The sequence below is a fragment of the Megalops cyprinoides genome, chromosome 13 (genome assembly GCF_013368585.1).
Source record: "Megalops cyprinoides isolate fMegCyp1 chromosome 13, fMegCyp1.pri, whole genome shotgun sequence".
NCBI classification, from domain to species: domain Eukaryota; kingdom Metazoa; phylum Chordata; class Actinopteri; order Elopiformes; family Megalopidae; genus Megalops; species Megalops cyprinoides.
The window spans coordinates 31442471-31456920 of NC_050595.1; the positions used below are offsets into that span (position 1 = coordinate 31442471).

Consider the following 14450-nt stretch of genomic DNA (forward strand, 5'->3'; position numbering starts at 1 on the left):
CTTCAGATACATCACATTTGGAGGTGCTACTGTATGTCCTGTATGGTGTGTCCAAGCCTCGGCCTCTGGGCTGTGTGGATATCTTATATGGTCCACTGTTTCTAACTACAGAGGCTCTATTCAGTGACACTCGCTGATCCTCATCCCTCACAGAATGAGCAAAGCTCAGCTGTCATACAACATTCCCATCACATCACTGTTGCAGCAAGGTTGTGAGAGGGTTTGCGTGGAGGACACACAGACATGATGCGCCAACCAAGCCTAAAGTCATACCCCCCGCCTCTCTCCCTCACAGTTCGGACACCGTGTGAGGTGAACAACGGGGGCTGCAGTGACCTGTGTCTCTTGGCCCCCCTTCCCAAGGGCTTCAGCTGTGCTTGTCCCACTGGCATAAACCTCCAGGCAGATGGCAGGACCTGCTCAGATGGTGAGGGAGGCCGCCTAACCTTCATTGAATCTGTACCAACCCCCAGTCCAACCCAGTAATCATCTGCCTCCCAGTAGAACAGAGGCCCCATTCTTAAATCAGAGCAAACTCTATCTCTGTCCACACATTTAAGATGAAGTAGTCAGCTGGGAGCTATGCGCCCTGCACTGTCATTTAGAGAAACGGGCTGGCAACCAATGACCTCAGCCAATCTCCAGCCTCACTAGGAGCTACACAGTGTGGCCGTGTGACTCCTCTCTGTGTCTTTGATTGGCCTGGAGGTTTTAACGTGGGTGGGAGTTTCTGTATTAAACAAGAGTGTGTAGAAGAATTCAACTCTGCAGTCAACTTGCTTGTGCTCCTTTCCCAGGAGTTCCACAGTAGAGAACTTGCAGTGGCTGCTGTGATTATGGTTGGCTTTATCGCAGACAGAATATGTTGAGGATTTGATTCCACGTCTGCCGTAAGATTAATTAAAATGTTGCTCTCTGTCACACGGGCTCTCTCAGCTAATTTGCACTTTCGTTGAAGGAATGAACAGCTTCCTGATTTTCGCGCGGAGGACAGACATCCGCATGGTCTCCTTGGACATCCCCTACTTTGCTGATGTAGTGCTGGCAGTGAATGGGTCCATGAGGAACACCATTGCCATCGGCGTGGATTCTAAAGAAGGTGGGAAGGGGAAATTGCACCATGTCCATTAGTTTAGTTTTTGATTTTATTTAAATGACACTGGTGTCTCTCTCATGACAGAAGGCTAAAGAATTATGGAATAAAGAACACGTTATTTTTGGTGTGTCCATTTTAACTACTATTGAATACGTTAATAGTTTTAGGGGACTGTCACCCATTGATTATTTCCTTTTTAGGTTTATTACCTGAAATTGTGCTTTCGGCCCATTGCAAAGGATTCTTTTGAGAGTCCTTTCAGAGTACAGTGAAGCGGATCCAACACACTGCTAACATTTCTGCATTTTCCTTCCACAGGAAAAGTGTACTGGTCTGACAGCACACTGAAAAAAATTAGCAGGGCTAATTTAAATGGCACAGAGTATGAAGAAGTTATTTCAACTGGTAAGAAGAAATGCACAACCCAGGCCTGTCAAAACATGATTATATGGATTACATATATAATACTGAGTTTCAGCTCTTTTCAGGCATTTTTTTGACAAAAACATTTCTCTGCTAAGAAGGTTTAGTGTTTGAGTCCAAGTGTAAGTGATGTGTTTGTTCAGAAATATGATTTATACAGTTTTTTGAAAATAAACTGTTTGGATTAGGCTGCATTAGCAGTTTTCCTGGTATGGGGTTGATAAACTGTTGGACTCTTCCAGGACTGATGACCACAGATGGTTTGGCTGTAGACTCTGTGGGCCGGAAGATCTACTGGACTGACACCGGTACCAATCGCATAGAAGTGGCCAATCTGAATGGATCCATGAGAAAAGTCTTGATCTGGCAGCACCTCGACAGCCCTCGGGCGATTGCACTTTATCATGAGATGGGGTATGCTGTTTATTTCAGAATGAATACACCTTGTGACAGTATGACATTGCAAGTGTGTAGTATATTGACTGTTGTAGATGTGAACCAGAGCCTCCTGCAATGTAATGTAATGTAGTATGTACCATAGATTTGAACCAGAGTGTACTCTCTTCGCTTGCAGGTATATGTATTGGACAGACTGGGGAGAGCATGCCAAACTGGAGCGTTCCGGTATGGACGGGTCGGACCGGGTTGTCCTCATCAGCAGCAATCTGGGCTGGCCCAATGGGTTGGCCATCGACAAGGCCGGCTCCCAGCTTCTCTGGGCCGACGCCCACACTGAGGTCAGCACCCTACCCACCTTGCAAATAGCAACACCTCCTAGTACTTTACACACACAAGCTAAACTTGGTTAGTGTTCATGCTGGAAGGGATGGACGGATGTTTTACATTGTGTAGGTAGTAAAGGGAAAGCTCGGTTTAGTGCCAGCATGTTTGTGTTCCTCCTCTTGCAGCGCATTGAAGCATCAGACCTGAGTGGGGCCAACCGGCGGACACTGGTGTCGCCTGTCCAGCACCCTTATGGGCTGACCCTGCTCGGGCCACATATCTACTGGACAGACTGGCAGAGCCGAAGCATCCAGAGGGCTGACAAGACCAATGGGGGCAACCCTATCACAGTGAGGGGAAACCTGCCCGGGCTAATGGACATCCAGGCCGTGGACAGAGACAGGCCTCTGGGTGAGTGATAGCTCAGGGAGGGGAACTGGAGCCTGCCTAGTATTCACGTGCCAGCAGACATTACCCCCCTCTAGTGGCTGTAATGAGAATGGACATGTTCCCTCACATGGTGTGTGGTTCCATTGAGAGCTGCAAACCGTACCATTTTTTGGTATTGAGGAAAAGAATCCCAACTATTTTTTTCCACCTTTATACAAATATAAAACAACTCTAACATGATTGATCCTAATGGAAAAAGGATATCTTTCAAAAATTCTTAGAAATGAAATGACTTTGTTTACTCTTTCACATGAAAATGTACAATTACATTTTGTTTACCATGGAAGCCTTAAAAGAGCGTAACAGGCTATTCTGACTCTGGGAACGACTGTGCTCAAGCAGCTGTTTGTACAGAATACTATGACGGGTACGTCCTCATTCTATTCATTTTGAACAAATCCAGTAAATTCCTCTCCTGCTCTTGCGAAAACCACTGCCCTGAAAGATCTGCTGCTCTGTGTCTGTTTTAACTTTCCATTACTCTCGCTCATCCAATAAGTGCACTCTGCAGACTGCCAGCTAGCTTGAATGCTTTCAGTCTGCAGAAAAGAGAGATAATGAGAGTTTGGGGAACAAATTGGTTCCAGTTGGGAGTCATGTTAATGCATCCCTATGGTCATGTTGCGCTGACAATTAGTCACGTAACAAGGATAAGGAAAGGACATGCAGGCCTCTTCCTCTAAAGGTGACTGGAATGTTAAAGAGACATTTAAATTGAGTATATGAGTATAAATTCAACCAAATCAACTGAATAAAAATGACATGCCTTAACAATAACAGTCTTGTCATAGAAAAAATTGGATCATCCATTCCCCTCCCTCTCCACCAAAACAAGTATACAGTAGAATGTCCAAGCAGAATGCATTCCATCTGCTCAGTTTATATTGGTTTCTTTACTGCTTTGATACATCATGTCCCAAGCACTTTTCATCTTTTTGACGTTGTGATTAATAGCAAAATCACTTGTTTTTGCACCTGAATGTAAGAGCAGTACATTGCATTTATCATATGTCATATGTCATATCATGATTCCTCCTGACAAATCGCATTTGGAGATTATTCACGTAAGATACAAATTGTGTGACTGACGCTGATGCTGTGCGTAACACAGAGAGATATTCAAGGGGTTGTTATACTGGTCTGCGGTTTAGAATGCCACAACAATAGGAAGTGATTGTTAGTCGAATCAATGGCCCATGAAATAAAACATTGTTCTGGGCTTGTCGCTTTGTGCCTGACTGAAAGAGCCCCAGTGCGCTATGCCCTGCTGCAGAGAAAGAGAGGACATCCTCTCTCTGCCTCTTTATGTGTCTGCTGCTCTGGAAACATTATGCTGGCTTTACCCACATATTCGCACACCTTAAACACAGCTGTCACACCAGGTGGCATCTGTTTCAGCTGTGTTTCAATGAACTTCACATCCTAGTACATCATTTCATTTACATTCATAGGGGCTAACTGAAGATACAGTAGGTCAGGCATTGAAACAAACACTTACTTTTTGCATGACTGTTTGAGTGCAAAAGTGTTTTTTTAAGGTTAAGGTTTTTGTAAGATTAACTCAAAAGACAATGTTTATGATGAACAGCTTGCGATCTTAGACATCAACTTCAGCTGCTGGTTTTACAAAAATTCTAGTTGACTGATACCTGTAATGACTGATTATACAAGTTCCCATTCAAATAATGAGCCCTATTAAATCAAGACCTGGGGTGGACTGAAAGCATCTCAAAAGCACCAGGAGACCCAACAGAGAGATATATAATGCTCCTGGCATTTCACTCAGTAACAGTTGAACCCAGCAATATCAAGCACATACAAAAGCCTGTTCATTATCATCTTGTCTGAAAAGCCAGAGAAGACACAGTGACGTCCCACTCTGCCCGTCCCTCAGGGTTCAACAGGTGCAGCCGGGAGAACGGGGGCTGCAGCCACCTGTGCCTGCCCAGCCCTAACGGGACGAGCTGCGCGTGCCCCACGGGCATCCTCCTGAAGGAGGACGGGCGCTCGTGCGACGACAGCCCTGAGACCTACCTACTGTTCTCCAACCGCGTCAGCGTGCGCCGCATCTCGCTGGACACGCCTGACTACACCGATGTGCATGTACCCATTCCTGAGCTGCACAACGTCATCTCACTGGACTACGACAGCGTGGAGGGAAAGGTCTACTACACCGATGTCACCCTTGACGTCATTAGGTATGCCCTGCCCCTCCTCTCCCAGAATGCACACCTGGAACCTGTCCACAAGTAGTGGTGTATGTTTTTGTGTTCTAAAATGTCAAGCTCATATCTGAACCCTTTCTACAGTAGAATTCCATTTTTCTTTTTAAATTATAGGTTGTCATCTCTGTATTTACATTACATTACATTACATTATTGGCATTTAGCAGAGCAACTTGCATCAGTTACAGGTTTTTTTTTTGTTTTTGTTTTTTTTTTTTCACAATGTTATGCATTTACAAAGCTGGATAGCTATTTCAGTCTTTAGTTCCAGTTTTACCCATGTGTATATGAACAGTGTATACATGATATTACTTTTTGTCATTTAGCAGACACATTTACCCAGAGTGATTTAAATTGGTTACAATTTTATCCATTTATACAGCTGGATATTTACTGAGGCAATGCTGGGTTAAGTACCTTGCCCAAGTGCACAAGAACAGTGCCCCAACAGAGAATCGAACCAGCAACCTTTCGATTACAAGCCCTGCTGCTTACCACTATGCTACACTGCTGCCCCACAAAATAGTAGATATAACATTATGTGAATGTTTATGTGAACAGTAGTTAAGGTAAGTGATGATAATAAGCATTTTGCAAATAATTTTAATCTATTCACTCACCCTCCACCCCACCCCCACCTCCCCAGACGAGCCAACCTAAATGGCAGTGGCATGGAGACTGTCATTTCTCAGGGCCTAAAGACCACAGATGGCCTAGCCGTGGACTGGGTGGCCCGAAACATGTACTGGACTGACACGGGCCGGAACACCATCGAGGTGGCCCGACTGGATGGCTCCGCCCGTAAAGTGCTCATTAACAACAGCCTGGATGAGCCCAGAGCCATTGCTGTTTTTCCCAGCAAAGGGTGAGAGGAGGACGGAGAGGCCTGCTGACCAGGGGGTTGCCCTGCTTCTCTCTTGTAGCATATCCTTAACTTTAGATTACTCCCACTTTCCTGAGAGCTGGTCATTTAGTCTGCATTTTAGTTGTTTTTGTACATCATATGTTTTAAATGGTATTAACTGTTTGTGGACCTAGAAGAATTTAAGCACAGTATCATTTGAGAATAGAGAAGTCTAATATAGTTCTAGTGCATATCTTGTCTACCATACAATTTTATACTACGTTTTGTGCTTTTGTGACCACATTTCATTTAATGTGTAATGTATTTTGTATCACACCAGGTGAACTATTTATTGTACACTGATTTTGCTCCCCAGGTACTTGTTTTGGACGGACTGGGGTCATGTGGCTAAGATTGAGAGGGCTCATTTGGATGGGTCCGATCGAAAGGTTCTGATCAACACTGACTTGGGCTGGCCAAATGGGCTCACCCTAGACTATGACACACGCAGGTAAGAAAGGGAATGAATGAGCTCAGCCCATTCCTGTGAAACAGTATGCTGTGCTAGTGTTACTGTGGAGTGAAGGAGTGGAGGTGTTTGATGTATATCAGGCAGACTCCCTTTCTGAGCGAGCACTTATTAACAAAAGAAGAATTGAATTTTAAAACGGAACATCACTGAAGCCAAAATATATTGAGAATTTCTGAAGTTTTGTATATATTTTTTTAAATTATTTTCTGAGATTTTCTTCACAAGGTACTGAGGCAGGCTGAAAGAGTGTAAAATCCTTAGAAATGTCAGGTTTGTCACAGAAATGTGTCTCACCCCATTGCAGGATATTCTGGGTGGATGCTCACCTGGACCGCATTGAGAGTTCAGACCTGAATGGGAAACTTCGTCAGATCCTGGTCAGCCCGGTGTCCCACCCCTTCGCCCTGACTCAGGTACCTACCAACAGATTGATTCTCCACCCCCTCCGCTCAGACACCCTCCATGCTCTGATTCATATTACTAATATACCATTACCTCTTTCCCAGCCTCTGACACTCGTTTTTCTTCTCTTCTTTCCTTCTTTTTCCTCCTCTTTCTCTCTTTCTCCCTCTGTTGGCCCTTTCCCAGCCAAGGCGGGTGTCGTCCGCACTAACCCCTCTCTCCCACCTCTCGCAGCAAGACCGCTGGATATACTGGACAGACTGGCAGACCAAGTCCATCCAGCGCGTAGACAAGCGCACCGGCCGCAGCAAGGAGACCGTGCTGGCCAATGTCGAGGGCTTGATGGACATCATTGTGGTGTCACCACAGCGACAGAGTGGTAAGGGCGGGGTTTGCCAAGGGTGTGGGGGGCTTCCAATGTAAGTTTGGGAGTCAAACTTGAAGTATGGTTTATTGATGAGGTTGGACCAAAAGGCTGTACAGGAAGGTTGCACTATTAGGGCATGAAGGTTGTGGTCAGAGAAATTATTGTGAGGTATAACTATCCATAAGTCCTATTACAGTAGTTTCAATAGTGTGGTTAAATGACTTGTGAATAGCAGTGTTTCATATTATTTCTCTTGCGGAGATGCGGATTAAGCGTTTTTTTTTTTTTTTTGATGAGTGGCTTGAGTTGCAGGTTGGTTAAAGCTATGATTCTGTCAGTCCCTGTTGTAATTATAAGTTGTATTCATACTGTGATCACCCTTGTCTTTGCAGTAATACCTTAAAATGTAGCACTGCTAATACTATAAGTAAAGTACTAATAGCTGCATTATGCATCATTAATCATAAGTAAGTTAAGTCATAAGTAAGATGGGTTTATATACAGCACAACAGCAGTTTCCCAGTCCAGCATGCCTGGCCAATATCATATACATATTGAGTGTGTGTTTGTGTTGTCAGTGCTTTATTAAGCGTTCACGGCCTGCACCTTTTAGTCTCTTCTAAACTGTCTCAGCATTGCATGGGTCTGCCATTTAAAGCTAAAAGTGCCCCCTCCCATTGCAGGTACCAACCACTGTGGTGTGAACAACGGCGGCTGCACTCACCTCTGTTTTGCCACCACCAGCAGCTTTGTATGTGCCTGCCCAGATGAGCTCGACAGTAGGCCCTGCTCCACCAGTGAGTCAAATCCACAGAACGCTGGAGTGGTCTGTCCTCTCCAGGGTGCCAAGTGCTGTAAATCGTAGCTTTTTAGAGGGGTACTGAGCGCTGTGCTAAAGCTGTCCCTCGCTGATCCAGTTCCAGGTTTCATTCCCACATTGGCCGACCGCAGCGGCGCCAGCACCTCCTCACCCAACAGCATTCCCAAAGCTGCCACCAACAAGCCGAATCTGGGACCCCCCATGGTCAAGTATGTGATGTCTCAGCTTGTCACTCATGCATTTCAAGTGTTTTAAATTTTTATTTGTTCAATATTTATGCATAAAAGTCAAACATAGCATTAGAAGAAGCATGTTTTAGAAGAAGCCGTTTTTCCGTCACTGTTATTTTGCCACATATTTGTATGCCTTCACTGAAATGGAAACGCATGTCAACATATTGAGATGGCAGCGCATTAAACTGTCAAATCTCAGTCGATTTCACTGTCATGATCTCTATTAAACAATGCAGATGGTTATTTCACGCTCACGCGTGGTTTAAATAAATGTAGTTGTTTGAATGTATGCACTTGAATGTAGCTGTTGCCATGACAACTGCAGTGATTTTTGATTTTGATAGTTTTATGTCCTTGAAGATATGTTTATTTACTTGCACTCATGCAAATATGCATGTGTTTAATTCTTCAGTTGCACAGACAAAATGTTGACCCTGGAAGCCTGCGTACAGAGTAACGTGGTCACAGCCTCACAAGGTAAGACCCAACATTCTGCACACCTCTCCTTATTCTGTTCATTTTACAGTGATGATTATTATATTAAAATCAGCGATAATACTATGGTTTAAAGTTTTCCAAGATCCCTTAAAATGTAGAAATGATTCATGCTGTATCAGTGTTATATAATAAACAGTTGCCTAACAAACTAATCTGTTTCATTATAGACAATAGTCATTTAGCCTGTATCTGTTAAGATTTCATCATTTCATAATGATGTGATAATGTGAAGTGAATAGTTATTCACATCATTTGCCTCTGATGAAGTAATTGTATAGCATCAAAATCTGTACCATTAAACATGGGGATTTTTTGAATGTGTAAATTAATTATTGTTGATCCTTCTCTTTAAGGGGCTAGCATCCACATCAGTTATGTCATTGGAGGTGCCCTGACTGTCCTAACCATCCTGATCCTTATAGCTGTGTATATCATATACAGGTAGGGTCTGCAAGGCAGTCATAGCCAAGAAGCTTGTTCTCATTTGTAGCTTCCATACCAGACAGTTAATGGCTGGCTGTTATTTCTTTCCTACAGACACAAGAAGTCAAAGTTTGCAGACCCAGGTGTGAGTAATCTTACCTACAGCAATCCTTCATACAGAACATCTACGCAAGAGGTCAAAATAGAAACTGTGCAAAAGTCGCCTATTTATAACCAACTTCGGTATAAGAAAGAGGTATGTTTTTAACTAACTTTTAAAACTGCTTTTATTATCAGTAACTGTAATATTTAGAAATATTCTATAAGTTATTTTACATCACATGAATGATTTGACATGGTCAGTTGGAGATGTTTGTTTCAAAAATTAACAAATAAGTATGTCATGCTATTGATGTTATCATTCCAGAACTGGAGATTACAAGGTGCATATCCAAGGATTTTTATATGATTAATGAAAAAATGAGGAAAATTTATGTTAACATTCTTAGAATCACCCATAAAAAAAGATAGTTAATATTTACAATGCACAAGAGAGCTCAATGTACAGTCAGCTGAGCTGTCTGCAATCCTGCCTCTCTGAAACTCTTATTTCTGCCTGCTCATCCCAGTGACAAGTAAACTCCTGTAGCCTTAGCTCAGAAAACAAAAACTCCTAGACAACCTTGAGAAATAAAATAATTGGAAAGTCCATATTTAATACTTGGTTTATAATAGATATTTATTTTAATAGCATAATTAAATGACATGAACATCTGTCTCTGCATCACTATCATTTTAACAACCCCAGGGAATTGGCCACAGGAAAAAGTTTGGTTCTGGTCACATTTCCATATCTATCTATACTAAGCTAATGTGCTGTAGCATAATTAGAAAATGAGTTATCATCAGTGTTAGCTTGTTGATTTAATGCATTATGTAATTTCTATGTATTTTATATATTATAAAGCCCTACTTGGAAGAAATTTGTTCTGTTAGGCTCTATGTTGTAACAGCTTAGAGCTTAGACACTGTTGGAACACCAACAGTGCAGAAGTTTCAGGTGCAACTTTCATTTTGCTCATAATTTATCCCATGACCATTTCAAAAACATGAGAATCATCTTGTGATCTTCAATAAAAGGTTCAGCCTGTAAAAAATCATGAAATTTGCCTAGAGTTGTTCTAAAACAAACCATGGTAAAATTGTGGAAAAAAATGCATTTTCTTCCAGTGTTCAACACGGTAACAAATTTTATTATGCTACCAGTCTTTCTATTACCAGTTCTATAGTTTATGAAAAAGTGCAGGACATGTATTTTCTCAAGTGCTCACCATTATTTCTTTCCTTCACTGCAGCTCTCTCATCCTTACAACTCCCTCTCACCTTTTATATTTTGACCTGTTATCCACAAAATCAATGAAGGTAGTCAAACAGCATGAGAGAGTGGAGCCACATAAAACTAATTTCCTCTTTGTCCCTGTTAAACATTCTCCTATTTGAATTAAAGGCTCAGTACCCTGCATGCTGTATGCAATTTGATTTGTCCGGTATCTGAATACTGCAGTAATTATGAATTGTTGATTGTTTTATAACAGACTAATGTGTTAAAAAAATCTACTTACCACCCATAATAACTAGTGCCATGTTCATTTCACAATGTCATGTTTAGTCACCCATATTTTGTACTCTTACAGTTTCATTGAACGCTCGTTAGAATACATGTCGTTTGGCTTTTGCATGAAGTGTTAATTTAAATATTTAAAAAGAGAGATTTAGTTCTGCCACTAAACCACAATATAAAAAGTAGGGCTGCCCCCTAATAGTCGACCAAACGTTAGTCAATGAGAAGAATCTTAGTGGACCAAGTTTTCATTGGTCGGTTAGTCACAGAAAAAAAACCCTCAAACTCCATTCGGGAGCTGCGCTTTGTCGTTATAAAGTTATTAGACTATGTCGGGCAGGAAATCATCCAAAGTGTGGGATCATTTTAAGCGTAAAGGACGACCCCAAGAAGGTGACATGCAAACTCTGCATGCAAAGATTCGCCTATCATTCGTCGACCTCAAACATGACTTAAAATTTGAAACATGTAGGGGAGAGCTGGTACGAAAGTAACACGGGATGAAAGTAACACAGACACAGATTTTCTCGGAACCCATACAAGTCCAATATGCCTGACTGCGTCAGCATGTGCAGCATGCAGCACTTACCAAAACCCCGAAAAATCGCGTGGATACACCATACTTTTGCAGAGTTATACCCGAGAAGCTGTTTTCGATCATGGAAAGTAAATTCACTCAAGCGGGTCATTTTTTTTTTTTTTGAATGACAAGTTGTCAATTGTTTCAGTCATGATCGTTTGACAGAATAAGTAGTACTTTAACACATTCTGAAGTTTGCTATGTCAGAGTTTTTCAGTTTAGAAGCAAGTCAGGTTTAACTGTCAGGAGTCATTGTCGGGACGATTTTAACAGTTGTTTCTTGCGTCTCTCTACAATAACAAATATATTATTACACCAAAGTCGTTCCACATTTGTATAAAATAGCACCGGGTATTGATAGAACACACATGTGAGTTGTTGATCACAACGAAAATTAGTTTCTGTCTGTAACGTTAGGTTTTAAAATGACGTTTATCTGAAAAGTGTTACTTTCGTCTTGGCTCTCCCTTAACTCATTTTTATGCAGTGTAGCACGCTATTACGTTACACAGTTCGTTAATGTTTTCCTTAGCGTTATTAAGCTTCTCATAGTTTTCCGTTATCATTTGCTATATTTTTAACGTTAAAAGTTTCCTCAAAATTAAAATTAGCTAGCCTACAATTTTTCCATCTAGTGTTCTAATCGCACAGGTTTTAGCATACGTGCTAAACGACTGCTGCCGCCTTTACCTTGTTAATTAAACAACAGCGCACAAACTACAGACAATCTGCGCTGTTTCGTGAGCATAATCATTTACTCTGTTTACGCATTGGTGTCAATTATTGTGTGAATTATTTGTTTTATTGTTAATCAAGGAGGATACAGGTTGAAAGTAATGATAGATTTAAAGGTAAAGTTTCAGCTTCCCCTGTTTCCAGCTCACCAGCCGCCACTGCACATTAAGAATCATTACCGCTTTTCCCATTAGCATTATCATTAAAACTTTAGCCTATATTTTATTTTACTATTTTTTATTATTTCTTTGTAACGTAGCACAGTGTTAACAATGTTACTTATAACATTCTTCTTCAGCCCTGGAACTCAAACCATTGTCTGATGCCCCAAAAATATATATATTTAAATAATTAAATTAATGTCATAAACGTGCGACAACTAGTCGACTAATGGCTCGAACTAACGACTACTAGTTGAGTAGGAAAATCGTTGGTTGGGGGCAGCCCTAATAAAAAGTAGCCTACATATCCAATGCTCTTTGTGGTTCATCCCCAGTTACTGCAGTTACTAGTCAGTTCATTCCATGTTCTAATTACTTCTGTTGATGGTCTCTCACTTTTTGGCTTACCTCACACTACATTCACTGCATAACTGTAGAAGAACAAATAATTCAGTAATTCACTGGTTGTTTGTCCATGTTGTCCCAGTGCATAGGAATGCAATTTGTTATGTGAAGCTATGCTAAATGCCATTTGTTTCCAATGATGTATAGTATAAACTGTAAGGGATTTCTGCTTTTCTAACCTTAATGGCTAATCTCCCTGTTCCCACACACAGGTGAGCAGCGACAGCAACTACACAAAGGAGAAGATAAAAATTGTGGAGGGCATCTACCTGCTGTCCAGTGAGGAGCTGTACTGGGAGGACCTAAAGCAGATCAAGCCATCACGAGGAGGGCTCCACGTGTGCATGAAGACGGACACAGTGTCCATACAGGCCAGCAGCGCCTCCCTGGATGACACCGAGACGGAGCAGCTGCTGCAGGAGGAGCAGTCAGAGTGCTCCAGCATCAACACCGCCCTCGCGGCCACACCTGAGCGCCACTCAGCCTTGCCTGACACCGGCTGGGCCCCACCCTGCAAGCCGTCCACAGAGAGCGAGGTCTGAGCTCCCCACCGTCCCCTAACGCCTGCATCAGACTTCTCACCTTCCCACCACCTCCCCCTGTCTCCTCAACCTGCTTCCAACCACAAGCTGGCTCACCGCTGCCCCCTCAGGCAAAGACTGAGAGACGCTAATGAACTTGCTTCACTAACTGGCAGAAAAAAGTGATATGCTGAGAAGGAGAATTGTGAAAACTGATGTGTCTGGAACCGTTTTAAGACATAAAAGAACTCTTTTTAGAATGTGTTTTATGTACAATATGAGCTTTTTGTGGTTTTTGAGAAACAATAAATGTTCCAGGACTGATTTGCAAAAATGTATTTTGATGCCACTCATCATTGTCATTATGAGCTCTATTTATGAACTTTTTGTACGCTGGAATGGTTTATTGATATAAAAAGTAATGAAAATAATGACAGTTTAAACAACTCATTCATTCTCAAAAATACATTGCTATATTTATGTCAGTGCCAAAGTGCAGTGGTATTTACTCAGACAAGGCCTACTTGCTTTTTTCCTCCAGTAAGGGTGTTTACAGAGTAGCTAACTAGTATACTCCACATTACGGGTGAATTACCCCATTGAGAGTTCAGAGCAGATTTACTGAATGGAATGCAAGCGCATTCAGAACAGTACATTCACTCAATGCAGAAGTAATGCAGAAGCGACAATTTTGGAATTGTGTCCATGTCTGATACTTGGAGAAAGCAGTTTCAATGAAGTATAAGTGCCAAACATTTTAATTGTATTTATAAAGTGCAGGGTTGTGTAGTATGCTTGGCATTTCAGACAGTATGTTCAAACTAGATCTACACTTGCTGTATCTGTAAAACATTGTGCACTTGGAGTATATCACCTACCACTGTAGAAATATTTAGGTCTCAAAATGTAACCTCTGTGATGCTATGTAGAATCTACAGCTACAATTACCACAAGAAGCTGAGAAGTACCAGAACTGCATAAGCTTTATTTCTACAGCAATAATAAGACTTGTAAAATTGCTCTTATGAAGAAACCATCTTTTACAAGATTAGGGGAGGGGTAAAAATGTGGACATTTTATGGACAATTGTATGTACAATATCTTAAGATAGACCTTTCATTGCTATTGAAAATTATCACTGAATCCTTTTAATGGATGGTAATGTATCATGTACATTCTGTTGGTTTATTTTGTATTTGTCTACCTACAGTATCATGAAAATGTTGGATGTTTCTGGTCAGTTGTGAATTCTGAATACATTTATCATGAAGTAAACTCAACATCAGCCATATGCTGATTTGCTGCTAAAAAATAGCACTGAGGCCTACACCTAATGGTGTTGGCAGCTACTTAACCTAAGGTCTACGTGAGGTCTGTTTCACAAAGCACGG

General features: G+C 41.6%; 1 protein-coding gene across 3 annotated transcripts in view; it reads left to right on the forward strand.

The window, feature by feature from the left end:
* The window catches only part of LOC118787692 (low-density lipoprotein receptor-related protein 4-like), a 96581-nt gene extending 82458 nt beyond the window's left edge, over positions 1–14123 (forward strand). Inside the window, exons 22-38 of one of the 3 annotated variants that reach the window (XM_036543299.1) lie at positions 296–427; positions 959–1099; positions 1415–1501; positions 1762–1933; positions 2094–2256; positions 2428–2653; positions 4587–4890; positions 5564–5782; positions 6138–6272; positions 6598–6706; positions 6882–7074; positions 7746–7859; positions 7980–8091; positions 8528–8592; positions 8967–9054; positions 9151–9292; positions 12751–14123. In XM_036543299.1, the coding sequence (XP_036399192.1) occupies positions 296–427; positions 959–1099; positions 1415–1501; positions 1762–1933; positions 2094–2256; positions 2428–2653; positions 4587–4890; positions 5564–5782; positions 6138–6272; positions 6598–6706; positions 6882–7074; positions 7746–7859; positions 7980–8091; positions 8528–8592; positions 8967–9054; positions 9151–9292; positions 12751–13080 (2732 nt within the window). In that variant the 3' untranslated portion in view covers positions 13081–14123. The remainder of the gene's footprint in view (positions 1–295; positions 428–958; positions 1100–1414; positions 1502–1761; positions 1934–2093; positions 2257–2427; positions 2654–4586; positions 4891–5563; positions 5783–6137; positions 6273–6597; positions 6707–6881; positions 7075–7745; positions 7860–7979; positions 8092–8527; positions 8593–8966; positions 9055–9150; positions 9293–12750) is intronic. The other 2 variants (XM_036543301.1, XM_036543302.1) reach the window with 2 other exon arrangements.
* The last annotated feature ends 327 nt before the right edge of the window (positions 14124–14450 follow it).